The sequence below is a fragment of the Hibiscus syriacus genome, unplaced genomic scaffold (genome assembly GCF_006381635.1).
Source record: "Hibiscus syriacus cultivar Baekdansim isolate YM2019G1 unplaced genomic scaffold, ASM638163v2 tig00113124_pilon, whole genome shotgun sequence".
In the NCBI taxonomy this organism is placed as follows: domain Eukaryota; kingdom Viridiplantae; phylum Streptophyta; class Magnoliopsida; order Malvales; family Malvaceae; genus Hibiscus; species Hibiscus syriacus.
Window position 1 is genome coordinate 3,228,131 of NW_024063444.1, and position 17,140 is coordinate 3,245,270.

General features: G+C 31.2%; 1 protein-coding gene across 1 annotated transcript; it reads left to right on the top strand.

Moving 5' to 3' along the window:
- The first annotated feature begins 1,656 nt into the window (after positions 1–1,656).
- LOC120185679 (signal peptidase complex catalytic subunit SEC11A-like) lies at positions 1,657–15,808 on the top strand. The gene is made up of 9 exons (XM_039189841.1): positions 1,657–1,662; positions 12,092–12,215; positions 12,526–12,638; positions 13,492–13,563; positions 13,686–13,721; positions 14,825–14,870; positions 14,968–15,055; positions 15,412–15,469; positions 15,567–15,808. Exons 2-9 carry the CDS (start codon positions 12,137–12,139, stop codon positions 15,615–15,617), a joined length of 543 nt encoding a protein of 180 aa, XP_039045772.1. The 5' UTR covers positions 1,657–1,662; positions 12,092–12,136; the 3' UTR covers positions 15,618–15,808.
- The last annotated feature ends 1,332 nt before the right edge of the window (positions 15,809–17,140 follow it).

Consider the following 17,140-nt stretch of genomic DNA (forward strand, 5'->3'; position numbering starts at 1 on the left):
CATATGTAATTCAAGAATCATACTCAAATTTCAATATGTTCTAAATACAATTCTAACACTTCTATCTTCTTATTCTCATAGATGACAAGTCAAATTCAACTTAAAATTCAACTTATCAACTCTATTCCATGATTTCATACAAAAACTCGTTTTCTTAAATCTCTTATAACTTCTTTATCTTTTGACTATAAGACAACTTAAGCTTTCCTTAAGCTTAGTTATCATCTAGTAATCATAACCTAACTTTTAAAACAACAAATAATTAACAAAATAGCAAACTCACCTTTGATGTCTCTCTCTCGTATGGAAGAATAGAGGAGATGAAGTGGAGAAAATATCTCCTCATCCTTATCCCACATGCCTATATATCATTTAATTATAATTTCCAAGTCAAATGACCATTTTTCCCTTTAATTCTTTTAATAATTACTAACAACTTTCAGGAAATATCTCCACATAAATCATTAAACTATTCAACTATTCTACTTTAATCACCATATTCTAAAATTTTACAATTTTGGTCACTAACCCGTATTTTGGGATGTTACAAAAAGAGTTGAGAGGATTAGGAGTTCCCAAACTTAAGGGAGAAGTCGAGGAAGGTCCGGTTGCAACAGATCTTTGGTTAAATGATTTGAAAATCATGTTAGATGGTCTCCACTGTTCTGAAGTGGAGAAATTGAATGGAGATGTGTCTTTACTTAGAGGACAAGCTAGAATATGGTGGAAGAATGTCACCATGAGGATGTCAAGTGATCAAGTAACTTGGTCTATGTTTTTGGAAGAGTTTAAGCACAAATACATTGGAGATCAATTCATCAGGCAAATAAAGAGGAATTTATGAATTTGAAGAAAATAAATTGCTCCGTATATGAATATGAATGTGAATTTAATAAAATGAGTTGATTTGTAGCTGAACTTGTTACTACAGAGAAAGACGCTTGTGAATGGTTTGTGGAGGGCTTGCGTTCTAGATTGAAAAAGATGTTGATAGTACTGAATTTGCCCTCATTCCAAGAGGTGATTAATCGTGCTAAAGCTCTTGAGAGAGCTTAGAATGGGAGATTTGGGGACTCAAGAGTTCAAACATCTAATAGGACTGGTGATTCTTCAAGCACAACACCACCAAAAAGAGAAAGAGTTTCGGGATTTCAACCTTAAATTTTTATAATAAAACATAATTTAATAGTATATTATTGTATTTTCTTAATATGAGTTCAAATGTTTTGTTATTTTGTAAGAATACTGTTTTAAAAAGTCAATGTGACATCTCGGACTCATATCCAGGTCGAGTACGGGTTGGGGGTGTTACATAGAAGGTCATCGGAAAGGCCTAAGAAAAATAGGAGAAATGAATATGAAATATCAAAGTCCCATGCTACAATTACCAAGAAAGGTTTGATAATGTACTGCTTCAAGTGTGGTCAACCAGGACATAACCAAACAACCCACAAAGGGATAATTGAAGGTAACCAAAGAACCCACAAAGGGATAATTAAAGGCAACATGCCACCCAGGTGACCTAATTTCAACACATCAAGACAAACCAATCAAATAAGGGTTGAATTTAGACACAACAAGACAAAACTACAAGTATAAATTTCTTTTTTAAAACCTTATATCATAATTATGTTTCTCATTTTGGTACACATGTAAATACAGGTTGGGAGAAGAACTATATCAACAACCACAACATCATCAAGGGTGATAACCTCACAAGCACCATCATCACAAGATGCAACATCATAAGCTAGTCCATTTGTCTTTTTCCCTAATCCATGGCACTCATTTTATCCAACCAACCAGTAAGCAGAAAATGTAATGATAGTTAGATGGATGTCAACCTCACAAGAGCATGTCACTGCCAACCAACATGTAATCCAGTCAAGTACTATAACTCAGACTTCCCAAGAAGATTGTCCCTATGCTTTTGCAAAACAACCAAGGATGGTGTAGGTTGATACTATTTCAAAACTTAGATATTTTGATTGATATTTTAGGTTGAATACTTAAGTCGATGAACTATGGTCGTTTGAATACATGTGTTTATTGACATTGATATTTTGTTTCATATTTTGGTAGGTTTTATAGGTTGATATTATTTCAACTTAAGTTCTTATGTGCACTTTATATTTTTGTACCCATGTGTTTATCATCAACCACAACTCTAATTGAATGACATTTATTTTGTTTATCATTCATGTTGTCTTCCATCATTGAATGTCATTCTTTAATTAAATTTTTATTTCAATTACATCCATAACTAACATGGTGTTATTTTACATCCATTACATCTATACTTTAAATGAATTTTAACTACAAAAAATTATATGAATTTGTCAATTAAATCAAAGGGTAACATTTTACATCTATTACATCATTTACAAAAATATTAAAAACTCATCTAAATCTTAAACCAAATCCAACCCATCAGTCCTCAAAATTTCACCCTCAAGTTTTGGTCCTATTAAATACCAAAAGTGCAATTGACAAATTCTACCCTAAAATTCCATCACCATTGTTATAAAATCAATGATTTAGGTACCATACTAATACAAACCATAAAACAAAAATAACAATCCAATCAATTCTCTAATTCCTTATTGTAATTTCATTTGTTTTGACTCTTCAACAATCCCACAAGAATAACGCATGCTCGTAGAATCATTGGAGGATCAAACTAGCATAAAAATTGACAAACAAATTAAATCAAACTCCCATATTTTTTGCAGCAAAAAATCTCCTTTCGAGATTATCATTGAACCATGATGTCCTCAGTTGTGTTGTATCCACACCTACAGACCAGATATGCAATGGGTTGTTCCATTCCACAGTCTTGTCTGCTTATTCTACTGTCAAACTTCTCCTTGTGATTTTTTACTTCTGTCGCTAATTAGAAGAAAAGAGAATGAGAGAAGTGAATTTGTCACTTAGGGTTAGGGTTACAAATTAGGATTTTATATCAAATAAAGTATTGTTCAAATGCCAACAAGGATACTACTTGGATTAAATGGTTTTAATGAAGTCGTCCATGTCATCAACGTCACGACAAGGAGATGTCATGTCATCATCCCATTAATGGATTGACAACTGGGTGATATAATTGCAGTTCAACATAAACGTCAGTGATAAAATTGATAAAATTTGAAACGTTAGTGGAATAAATGATCCCGAGCTTAAAGGTGAGTGGAATACATTAGGGTAAACTACTTCAAATACCACTCACCTTTAAGCTCGAACTCGTTTATGCCTCTGACGTTTCAATTTTGTCAATTTTATCAATGACATTTATGTTTAACTATAATTATGTCATCCTATCGTTAATTCGTTAACGGGACAACGATATGGCATCTTTTTGTCGTGACAGTGATAACATGGACAATTTCATTAAAACGACATAATTTTTAATGACTTTTTTATTCTTTAAACGATGAGTTTTATGAATGACTTTTTTATTCCCTAAACAAATCTTATTATTCCCAAAATCCATTAAAATATTCATCAATCTGCTATTATTCCCAAAACAAAATTAAACTATTTTTAATATATTGGAAGCTTGAGATAAACTAATTATAACTTTAATAAAGATGACCAGGACCAAGATGATGGAAAATGTTGCTATGAAAATGGAAGTTGTAGAAAAGAACACTGGAAGTTTGTGTCCAAGAATCAAAAAAAAATTAAACTTGCAATTCAACAATACATTAAGTACTATTAAGTCATTTATTACACATTTATTGTAATTTTTTTGTTATTCTTACTAATTATGATTGATTGTTGTGTGTAGGTGTTGGCCTACCCATGTTGGAGGTCAAAAGTATCAAGTGTCTTCTGGACAAGTTAACCAACATACTGTTGATTTGGAAAATCATTCCTGATCGTGTAGAAAATGAGATCTCACTGGTTTGTACCATGACACTTTATGTTTCAATTTTATTCTTATTTACTTTATTAATTTAACCACTTTTACTTCTTTCATTGATAGGAATCTCATGCATACATGTTGTTTCTGTAATGGTGTTCAATAATAAGAGGCCTTAAGCTTTTGTTCACAATTGTTATTTTATAACCACTCAACAAGATATTTATATTCACTTCATTAAACCCATGAGAGGGCCTAATCAATGGCTAACTGACTCTACTTGTGAACCAATTATAGTACCAACAATTAGAAGGCCACCAGGAAGGTCTAAGAAAAATATATGAAGAAAGCAAATGAAACATTAAAGTCTCATGCTACAATTACCAAGAAAGGTATGATAATGTACTGCTCCAAGTGTGGTTAACCAAGACTTAACCGAAGGACTTGCAAAGGGATAATTGAAGGCAACATGCCACCTAGGCAACCTAATTTCAACACATCAAAATAAACCAACCAAAGAAGGGTTGAATTTAGACACAACAGGACAAAACTATAAGTTTATATTTCTTTTTTTAACCTTATATCATAATTATATTTCATATTTTAGTACACATGTGAATACAGGTTAGGAGAAGAACTACATCAAATTCCACAACATCATCAAGGGATACAACATTACAAGCACCATCATCACAAGGAGCAACATCACAAGCTATCCATTTGTCTTTGTCTCTACTCTAGGCCACTCATCTTATCCAGCTAACCGATAAACAGAAAATGTAATGACAGTTAGATGGATGCCAGACTCACAAGAACAAGTCACTGTCAACCAACATTTAAGCTAGTCAAGCACTATAACTCACTTCCTAAGAAGACCATCCCTACATTTTTGCAAAACGACCAAGGATGATGTAAGTTGATGTTGTTTCTGAACTTAGATATTGTGATTGATATTTTGAGTTGAATAATTAAGTTGATGAACTATGGTCGTTTGAACACATGTGTTTACTGACATTGGTATTTTGTTTCATATTTTGGTGGGTTTCATAGGTTGATATTGTTTCAATTACATTTATTCTTTAAATGAATTTCAACTACAAAAATTTATATAAATTTCTCAATTTCACATAAATCAAATGGTGACATTTTACATCCACTACATCATTCACAAAAATCTTACAAAGTCATCTAAATCCTAAACCAAATCCAACCTATTAATCCTCAAAATTTCACCCTCAAATTTTCATCCCATTACAAACCAAAAGTACAATTGACAAATTTCACCCTAAAATTCTATCACCATTATTGTAGCATCAATGGTTTAGATACCATACCAATACAAACCATAAAATAAAAATAACAATCCAAACAATTCTCTCATTCCTTCTTGTAATTTCATTTCATTTGCTTTGATTTTATTTAACAATCGCACAAGAATAATGCGTGCTCGGAATCATTAGAGGATCAAACTAGCTGAAAAATTGAAAAGCAGGTTGAATCAAACTCCTATAACTTTTACAGCAAAAAAATTTTCTTATGAGAATATCATTGGACCACGATGTCCTCAGTCGGATATTCACACCCACAGATCGAATATGCAATGGGTTACTCTATTCCACTGTCTTGTTATACTTTTTCCACCGTCGAACTTCTCATTGTGATTTTTAACTTCTACCGCCACTGATGAGAATAGATGATAATGGAATAATGAATTTGTGATTTAGGGTTAGGTCTGCAAATTAGGATTTTATATCAAATAAATTATTGTTAAAATGACAACAAGGATCCTACTTGGATTAAATGGCTTTAATGAAGCATCCATGTCATCACCGTCACAACAACGGGATGCCATCTCATCGTTCCATTAACGGATTAACGGTGGGTGGCATAATTGTAGTTAAATATAAACGTCAATCATAAAATTGGCAAAAATAAAATGCCAGTGGCATAAACGAGCCCGAATTTAAATATGAGTGGTATTTGAAGTAGTTTAACCTATCAGTTTTGGGGTTTTTGTGAACTAAATCAATAGGGATGGCGATTGATTATTCGACAATGATAAAAGTAACATTAATGATCGGCGATGATCGATAATAAGGGCTTCAAATTAAAGAATTTAAGATTTTTGAGGTTTTTCAATTTTAGAAAAATAATTTGAATATCATATTTTAAAAATATTTTTAAAAATATATATATAAACATGAAAAATATCATATTTTGAATAGTTGATGAATTAATTTAATGAGCGTGACGACTAAAATCTTAAATGAAAATTACTTTAAATACCTAAAGTGAAAAAATGAGTAAAGTATACAAATGGTCCATCGATTATAGAGTGTTGCTTTCTTGAGTCCCTTAACTATTAAAAGTTACAAAATGGTCCCTCAATTATAGGGTATTACTTTGTTTAGCCTATTGACTATTAAAAGTTGTGAAATTGTCACACAACTATTCATATATTCTAAACTCATACTTTTTTGGTTAAAAAATTGACGACCTTTTAAGCTGGACGTTATTCTGCTGACGAATATATGATAAAATATGATCCCAAAATCGTTTGATCTATATTTTATGGATTAAGTCTCCTTTTACATTATGTCGTCGAGTCAGTACTCGAAACATTATGTCATTGAGCTAGTGCTTAAACGTAACGACGGTACCAGTAGACATAATTAAAATATGATTTCATCATATCCTAGATAGTAGTATAACGTCCAACTCAATTGATCGATATTTTTTTATTAGAAATGAATGAACTTGGAACGTATAAATAGTGATGTGACTATTTTTTAATTTTTAATAGTTGGATGACTCAAAAAAAATAGTATCATATAGTTAGAGGATAATTTTATAGCTTTTAATAATCATATGACTCAACAAAGATATATATTGTAGTCGAGAGACTATTTATATACTTTACCTAGCAAAATATTTTTTCTATTAAGCCAAATATATATAAATAAGAATTATAAATTATCAGAATTTATATAAATATATAATTGATTATATATAGAATGTTAAACTACTTGGGTGACCATTAAACTATTATTAGATTTCGTTTTGACAAACGACGTTTCGATGTGATCAATCAGACCACTCAACTATTTAAATGCTTCAATCAAGCCACTTACCGTTAACTTTTAACGACAGTGGTAGTTAAAAAACTTGGTATAATTGCGTATTTGGTCCTCATATTTATACATTATATCATTTTAGTCATTATCTTATTCAATTAAAATAAATTTAATATCTAATTAAATCGTATCACATGTCACTACCTGATTATAGAATATTTTCTTAATTTTATTTATTTAATCTAATGATTTTTTTCATCCCACCATATTAAAGAGAAAAAATAAAGGGGAAAGAGCATGCATGCCCCAGTGAAGAATCATACTTGAGACAACATTAGGGCTAAGCAACGCCTAAACCATTAGGCTAAGTCTCTAACTTAGTTTTATATTACAATATTTTTTTATATAACTTGTTCCATTTAATGATAGAAAAAATAAAGTGAAAATGCTAACAAAGAGATTTGAACCTAGTATTGCAAATATGGATGAAACACTCATAACCTTTATGCCAAATCACATACATAAAGAAATTTTTTAGCAAGTTTTCTATATTCGTATTTTTGTTAATTTAATATTATATATATTATTTAAATTTAATACTATATATTTATTAATAGTTATATATATAATAAACTATAATTTAATGGAACAATATAATTTAATAGATCAAATAATTTTTAATATATAAATTATTAATATAATTTAATAAAAATAATTCTTAATAAATATTAAATTATAATTAATAAATATATAAATAATATTAAATTATAATAATTTAATCAAATAATGTAATTTAATAGATGAAATAATTCTTAGTTTTTAATATATAAATTATTAATATAATTTAATGAAAAATAATTCTTAAGAAATATTAAATTATAATTAATAAATATATATAATATTAAATTAACAAAAGATATGAATATATAAAATATACTAAAAAAATTCTTTAAGTATGTGATTTGGCTTAGAGGTTATGATTGTTTCATCCATATTTGCAATACTAGGTCCAAATCTCTTTGTTAACATTTTTCACTTTATTTTTTTCATTAACCAGAACAAGTTATGTAATACCCAAATTTTGACTAGTGACTAAAATGTAAGTTTTGAAAGTTTAGTGACTAAAGTATAAACTTTAAAAGTTTAGTGACTAAAGTATAAACTTTAAAAATTTATGACCCGAAATTTGTAATTTTTAAAATGTATATATTTTAGCCTGTAAATGAAAAGTTTGGATTAAAACAGAGATTTTAGTGAGATCAAATTTTTGGTATGAGAATTGAAATAAAAGCTATAAAGTAGTAAAGTTCGGTATTGAAATCAGATAATCGGATCGAACCGAAATTTTACGAAAATTTGAAGGATGTCATAAAATGGTTGGAAATATCATATTTTAGACTAGAGAAATTTGGCTCAGAACAGTGGAATTTTAGTGACTAAAATGAAATTTTTGAAAATTGCATGGTCAATTTCAAAATTCAAAGTCAAGTTGTTTCATCTTTGACAAGGAATGTTTTATTGGAAGATAATATAATGACATTTGGTAATTTTTAAGATTTATTAAGGGTATTTTTGAGATTTTTCATTAAATAAATTTTAAATTCTATTAAAGTGATTTTTGCCAAGTGTATCAAGCATTAAATGCTAGAAACCACGAGAGAATTTAGACATTTTCAGCTTCTTCCTTCATTTGGCCGTATGTTCAATTTCTAACAAGGTAAGGTTTTTATTTTTGATTTTTGAAGTAATATACTTGATTTTTGGATTTAGTTATTAGATAGATAATTAATCTACATGAAATTCTCTATCATTTGGTACTAATATTTCATGGTGAAGATGATTATGTGATGAGATTTTATGATTAAGGTTTAAGGAGGTTTAGTGATTTTGAAGAATTGATGAAGGATTTTTATGATTTTGATGTTAGTGATTATTTCTAAAGCATGTATGATAGTTAAAATTAATTGTACATGCATAAATAAGATTTGGCCATGTTAGGGATTATGAGAAGGATGAGATTTTGATTCAATTTGATGTTGTTATGACTGGAAATGCATGAATTTAATCATAGGAGGTTGAATTCATTCTTGAAAATGAACAAAAATTTCCCCTAAATGATTTAGAGGTATTCAGCCATAGGAAATAAATATGGCAGTAAGTTTGAAAATTCAACAGAAATTCTATAAAAATTATTTGGAGGTGTTTTATATATATTGTGTTATTATATCAATCTAGGTTTGTTTAAAATAAACGGGGATCACTTTCAAGGTGTATACAAAAAGATATGAATTTTTAACCGATGAAATGTCAGAAAAATGGGTAGTAGATTCTGCACAAAACAGATTCTGTGGGTCAACTTTGAAAATTCACCATAAAGTGTACAGAATGAATTAGAAGTAGTTATTTATATGGATAGATTCGTATTCGAGTCTAGTTTTCAATGAAAGAAACGGAATTAAATTCCACTGTGTATATCAATACAAAATATTGATTATTTAAAGGTAGTGCAAGTTGTTTGAATATGTAAATTTTAGAATTTAAGTTGAAATGGATTAGAAGATGAAGAGTAATGTTTAAATGTTGAGTATATTTTAGGATATTTGGAATTGAAGTTAAATGGAAAGAGACCATTTTGAATAAATTGGGAATGTTGAGAAGAATTCTAAAAGAATTCATTTTAATGGTTAGATGGTGGAATTCGAAAGGTTCTAAAACTTTGGGGACTTGTTTGCAAGTTCTTAAATGAAGAAGTTTTATTTGGGTATTTTATTCAAGTGCTGGAATTTTAGTAATTAATGTACAATTATCATAATGGTGAAGGACCATTATGAATTAAAGGAAAAGTTGAGTTGAATTCTAGAAAGAATTTAAAAATGTGGGTTGATTTTATAATTGGTAAAAGTTGAAGAATCATGTTGGGAATAATTATTTATGGAATTGAATAAGTGTTTCGATAAGTTTGAAGTTATAATGGAGTTATGAGTTTGGTTGATATCGATTTAGTTATCGATTTTATTGTATAGATTTTCAAAGGTTAAAATGAGCTTATATTAGTACGATACTAATATGTAGTTCGAACAATTTTTGTGAATTCCACCATAATTAAACTTTGGAGAATTCATAAAATGAGCTTATATTAGCAGTTTTGTCCCATTCAACGGGGTGATTTGGGGTTGATTTCGTTGCGATTTTGTCACTTTTATGGTGATTGTTCATCAGGGAACAAGTAGTCGGTGTAGGCGCGGCCGGGTAGAAGTCCAATTAACGAAAATGACAATGGCAAGCGACGCCGGGCATGATTATAGGGACTAGATTTAGGGTTTTTAAAGTTTGGGTGAGATTTTTAAGATTTTTGAAAATTTTGGGCTTTTTTAAAGAATATATTTTTAAGTTTTTTGTTAAATAAAAATTTAAAATTATCATATTATGACATGTGTCACTTAACGAGTGAAATTAACGTCGTTGAAGGCCTGAATACCTAAAATGATAACATTTGAAACGTTAGAAACTAAGACGATCTAAGAAATATTTTAAGCACCTATATATGAAAAGTGTATAGTGCACTTAATTTATAGGGTAAACTACAGAGTTTGTTACTTTTGTTTCATTTTTATATACATATGGTCAATCGATCCAAAAAAATTAATCGTGGTCACTTTCATTTCGTTTTAATTAATATGTGATCACTTTCGTTTCATTTTAATTAATATGTGGTCATTGAAACATTAACCCGTTAGTTTGATGACATGGCACGTTAGTAAAAGGGTTTAATTTTTACTTTAACCACTAACTTTAGAAAAAATACTAACTAGAGACCATTTTATAAATTCAAAGTAATTTAGGGACAAAGTTCTAATTTACCCTTTTCTAATTCTTCTTCGCCTAGCTTACTGCATCAATTTGGTCAACGACATTCCTTGGCAAGTCAAGCCCAAAAACGATTCTAATTTACCCTTCGTTCCCTGATTTCGTCAACTCCGTTTCTTTCGTCGTAGTCTTCGATCACCACACTTCCTCCATCAATTTGGTCAACGACATTTCTTTGCAAGTCAACCCTGAAAACGCTTCTTCCCGTCTTCACATCAAGCCACCGACGATCTCGATTTGTAAGATAAGCGCTGGGACTGGTCCAGTTTCCACAAGCTCAACACATGGATTCGGTCAGAGCCGAATTGTTCAAGAGGCATAGTGATTTGTGATTACAACATTTTAGTTGACGAAATAGGTATGAGAGTGGATTTCGTTTGGGCGCCTTACGTTGTGAATTTGACCGATTCGATCACTGATTACAAAACCCAAAAGAGCTGCCCTGATGTTATGGTCATGGGCGCTGGTCTTTAGGACATGCTTCATTTCAACAATGCATCAGATTATGAGTTTGCCTTGCGGATGTTGAAAACTAAAGTAGTTTCTTTGTTTCCATTGTTGACCGAGTTGGCCATGAAATGAACCAGTAGTTGGTTCAGTCCCCATCAAGTCATCCTCCCATTTGTTTTGGCTCGGCATGCCGGTGCTGATCAATGGGATGTTGAATACAGAGGAGAAGAGGAAGAAGATGAGCGATGCAGTGTGGCATGCTTACGATCGAGCACTCCGCGATAGTAAGCTATTACGCCAAACCAGCGGCCCTCTGCTTTTGTTGGATGTAGTCTGAGAGGGAGAGCGGGGAGAAGATGGAAACGGAGGCGGAGTAGGCGATGGCGAAAGGGTGAGACAGCCAAGGGGGAAAGGAAAGTAAAAGATAGAGGAGGCGAGGTTAGAGATTTGAGTGGATTTGAAAGGATTTGAAAGAAGAGAAGTATATTAAAAAGGATAAATTATAACTTTTTCCTTAAATTACTTTAAATTTATAAAATGATCCCTAATTAGTATTTTATCTAAAATTTAGAGGTTAAAGTAAAAATTAAACTATTTTATTAATGTATCACATCAGAAAATCATTAAAGGTGTAACAGTTATTTATATTAAGTGACTACACCTTAATTAAAATTAAACTAAAGTGACCACAGACTAATTTTTTTTGGATCAACTGACGTTTATAAAAATAAAAAAGTGACCAACTTTGTAATTACCCTATTTTATATTTAAGCCATGTATAATATATCGCAGCTGCGCTGCGTCTTTATTCGGTGCTATACACTGCAACTTCAAAGAGGAAGAAGAAAAACAACGAAACCGAAACAGATCGAATAGAGGAAAAATGGGTTGGATCGGAGAAACCGTAGACTCCGTCAAATCAATCCAGATGCGCCAGCTCCTCACCCAGGCCGTCAGCCTCGGTACGTTTCTAACTAAACACCCAAGATTGTTTGATTTCCCCTTGTTTTTTCATAGTATCTCATCCATTCTCAACCTCCAAAATGCGAATTTTTTTATTCTTTTGAGAATCCCATCTCAAATTGCGTTACACTTTTAAGAATCGAGAACATGGTTTTACCTTGCGTTACACTTTTAAGAATCGAGAACATGGTTTTACCTTCTTATTTTCAGATAGATCCAGAGGGTGTGTGGATTTGTTTAGTAAGTCCTTGGGGTTAAATAATTAGTACTTCACTTCTTTTGCTCATATATAAAGATGTAGTGTTTCAGGTATGATTGTTACATCGGCCCTCATAATATGGAAAGGATTGATGTGTATCACTGGCAGTGAATCTCCTGTTGTCGTCGTTCTTTCAGGAAGTATGGAACCTGCCTTCAAGAGGGTAAGTCAACTTAACACCAGAATGTTTGAATGATTTTGATGGGTTTCACTCTTTATATTCTTTCCATGTATTTGGAGGACCATCCTCCTACACCTATGTGCGTCGAGGGACGGATGTGGGATTTTACGCTAGATGGGTGAACTTATAAAATTTGCTAAAAACATATTATCAACAGGAATTACCTAAATTATGGAGTATGAGAATTTGAATATAATTGGAATCGGGCAATCAAGGGAAATGATGGGTTTGGATAACTTAGTCATTTCAGGAATGAACATAAGAGTGGATGAAATTGAAGATTTAATGGCTTTGAATTCTAGATTTACAGATAAAGGATATGGGGATGGCTGAATCTGCCATTTAAACACCTTACAGTGAGTACCATTGGCCCCCCCCCCCAAAAAAAAAAACACACACACACACAACAAATATGTGAGTTGTATATATGTTACTTAGAGCTTTGACTAATAACATGGATCACTTCTTTTTTTATTAGAAATCCCCGCGCTGAAATTGATATCATTTTATTCCTACCTTGTATGTTGTCATTACCCATTATCATGAATCAGGAAAATGTTGTTCCAGTACCTGCTTTGTCCGACATTAAATTAGGGAACACTTAAGTATTTGGTTGGTGGTGACTGCACGCTGCTAGTTATTGTTAGTAATCTGTCAATAACGACGTGATTTGAATTTTTAAAATGACGTATTTTTTGTGTAGTAAGTTCAGAATGAAAGTAATTGTCATATAATCACTTAAATGGACCTGCTTGACATGTTTGATCAGTGTTGTTTATTTGGACCCCGATGTCTGTTGCTGTTTCTTAATTAATTAGGATTATGTCATATGCAGGGGGATATTTTATTCTTACACATGAGTAAGGATCCTATCCGAGCAGGGGAGATTGTGGTTTTTAACATTGATGTAAGTGCCTTTGTTTATTTCCTTCTTTTTTAATTTTGTTCTTTATTGTTTCCAATGTTGTTATAGCTGTTTCGGCCTTCATGGTCTTTTGCTAATTCAATTCTCAAACTGTGAAATCTCAGGGCCGTGAAATCCCAATTGTGCATCGCGTAATTAAGGTAACTTTTTAAATATGTAATACTTGTTTTTATTGATCTTGAACTGAGCTGTATGTATTATGAGTTTACGACTGCAAAAAACAATTTTCAAATGATTATGAAGCATTGCTCTTACCATGTCCATATTGACATTCGTACATATGAGCAACAGAGATTTTACTTGTAGAATAGGAGCAACGAATCGGTTGGCTTGATTTGCAAATTCGTAAAAATGTTTCCCATGTAAGAGTCAGCTTTTGGGGAACATATATTTGCTTGAGCAATTATACATGATTGATCATTTGATTAATCATAGATTCTTAGTGATTGATTTTTGTAGCTACTTATATGGTCTGAGGATTATTTAAGAAGCTGATCTCCGTAGATAAATTTAAAGGGACATTGACTGCTGGATATCATGAGCACCCAAGCTTCTATATGATTTCTAGTTGCAGCTGTCAGAAGGGCTGAGTTAGAAAATAATTATTTAAGCTCACATATTCTTTTTGCTAGGGGAAAATTGCAGCAAAGCAATTGTGATACTAAAATACTGAAGTCATTGTGTATGTTGAACTCTAATTTGTGTGTTTTGTGTTTTGTGTATTAGGTTTCTTTGTTTATTTCTTCGGGATTCATATATTTCTGAACAAGTTGTAAAGTATATTGGTTCTTTGCTAGTTTCCCTCATGGAATTATACTAATTTCAACCCATCTCAAGCCCCTTCCCCTGCGCAACCTTCGTTATGTATTATCACCAAGACATAATCACTCCCAGAAGGCTAAAATTACGTTTCTATTAGGAGAATTATGTTTCGTTCTAACTGTGATGGTTTGAGATTTTTCTTCCTGCTATAACTTGCCACAAGAAAATAATACTTGGGTTGATTGCTTTCTTTTTGGACCTTTGTGTTGGAGGTAGCTGGCCTATGCAGTGGCTATTCTTGACTTCATGGTCCAATTATTTCTTGAGACTCAGTTACTCGAAACTATTTTTGCCTGGAAACACTTATACTTTATCTTTAGTTTGAAACTGTAAAGTGGAAAGAAGAAATCTATTTTTTAACAGATTCATCAAAAACATCTTTTTGGCATCTTCTGAGATTTGATTTTTGGTATTTCTGTAGGTCCATGAAAGGCAAGATACTGGAGAAGTTGATGTACTCACCAAAGGTGACAACTAATCTGGATGAATACTAAATTTGTTTGAAATTGCCAGAATTGCATTGTCTGGTATTTAAATCTTCTTCTTTTATCTGTGAATTTTCAGGAGACAACAATTATGGGGATGACAGGCTATTATATGCTCAAGGTCAGCTCTATCTTCAACGGCACCATATCATGGGCAGAGCTGTTGGGTAAAGCCTTTAGCCTTTGACCTTTCTTTTTGTGCGTAACAGATTATTGGTCATTCCCTGTATTCCTCTTCAAAATCATAGTATACGTTAAAAATCTAACACTCATACACACACATATCTATATACATGCATTTTACGGAGATAGGGCATATTGGGACATATCTTTGTTTACTTCCGTTTGAAATTTGGTGTTGCTTTGCCTTTACATGAACTTTTGAGATATACTGAAAAGATCTTGCATTTCTCAGTTTTGGGTTTGAACTGCTCAATTGCTCAAAACATGTTACAAGCAAAAGGGTGATGGTGTTCTCTTCAGTGTACAAAACATGTTCTAATCACTTACTTCAAAATTTCAGGTTCTTGCCTTATGTTGGTTGGGTGACTATAATCATGACCGAAAAACCAATTATCAAGGTTTGTTTTTCGTGTGACATGGATTAATTGATCTAGAAGCCATTAACGATCATGTTAGGGAATATCATAGTCGAAATGGTTGTCGTTTTCATTGCAGTATATTCTAATAGGAGCATTGGGGTTGCTTGTCATAACTTCGAAAGACTGACAGTTAAAGCAAACTGAAGGTGCGACCAAACTCGAAGGAGGATCAGTCTCAACAACTGCCAACTTCCACCCTCTCCTTTGTAATGGCCTTTCCTAACTTGTGTATACTTAGAATGGAATAGCTGGTTAACGTTTCGATAAATTTAAGACGGTTAGAAAGATAGTGAGTGAAGCAGGCTTCAGCAAACCCTGGTTTTGCTCATAATATATTTAAAATATTGGAATTTCATTTCCAACTTTACAATTTATTGCGACGGAGCATGGTATGCTATATAAAACCAAACCATAATCCGTGTGTGATTCATGAATGTTACAGATTCTACAATAGAAGCGTCGAGTGAAAGTGACTCATTATGCTACATGTCATAACTGAACATGTTGTCGGGAAGACAAACTCAATCAACATGACAACAAAATTACCCTATTCCCCCCCCCCCCCCCGCAACGTATTACGAATGATGTTGAATATACCATTTCTTTTTATTGATTTTTTTTATTATTAATTTTATTGAAAAACTTGTAATAAAGAAAGGAGCTTCAAATTTCAAAATTTTAAGTTTTCACTTAAAAATTTAACGACCAAGTCCATTTAACCAAGATTTTAAATTTAAAGTGAAAATAAAAAAAAAATCAATGAAGTATCAAACACGGCCTAAGTTCTAAATTTAAAATAAAGATTTATATAATAAATTGATTTTTATTGAATTAGACGAAAATCAAATAATTTAGTAAAATATTATCTCAATTGATCCTTATTTAAAATTTTACGATCTAATCAGTTTTTAAAATTGAAAAGATGTATCGGTTGAGTCATTATTTAAAAATCTTTAATCAAATTTTAGGAACTTATTTGATCACAAAGTTTTAAATAAGAATTTAATTCAGCAATATTTCACTCAATAATTTTCTTAGTTATCATATAATTCAGCAAGGATCAATATATTTTCCCAACTCATATAAACAAAATAATTTTATTTAAAATTAATTATAAATGTCCTCATAGAAGAGTTAGTCAAAGTTGAGATCATATTCATTGAGCACTTATATTCGATTTTTATTGTGTAAATTATATTTTGTAATAATATGAGGTGACTATAGGATAATATTTATTTATATTTTTTAGTCTCTTAATGCACATACTTCGCAGTTGTAACTGTTCGCACCCGAGACATCTAGGGAGAACAATATTCACTATTTATTTTAATTCATATCTTATTATAAATATAAGAAGTATAATTAATTATATTAATTATAAGGTAAATTACAAATTTGATAATTGAACTTTCATATAATTCCTATTTTACTCACTGTATTTTTAAAATTTTCAATTTGCTCATTCAACTTTATAAATTGAGTTTTGTGGTAACTCTGCCGTTAAACTTCTCACACCATTATGACGTGACTTAGAGAAATAGTTTTTTAATCGTTAAAAGTCACACATGCTATGACAGGTAAGAAAAAAAGGTAAATTACAAATTTGATAATTAAACTTTCATATGATTCCTATTTTACTCACCATACATT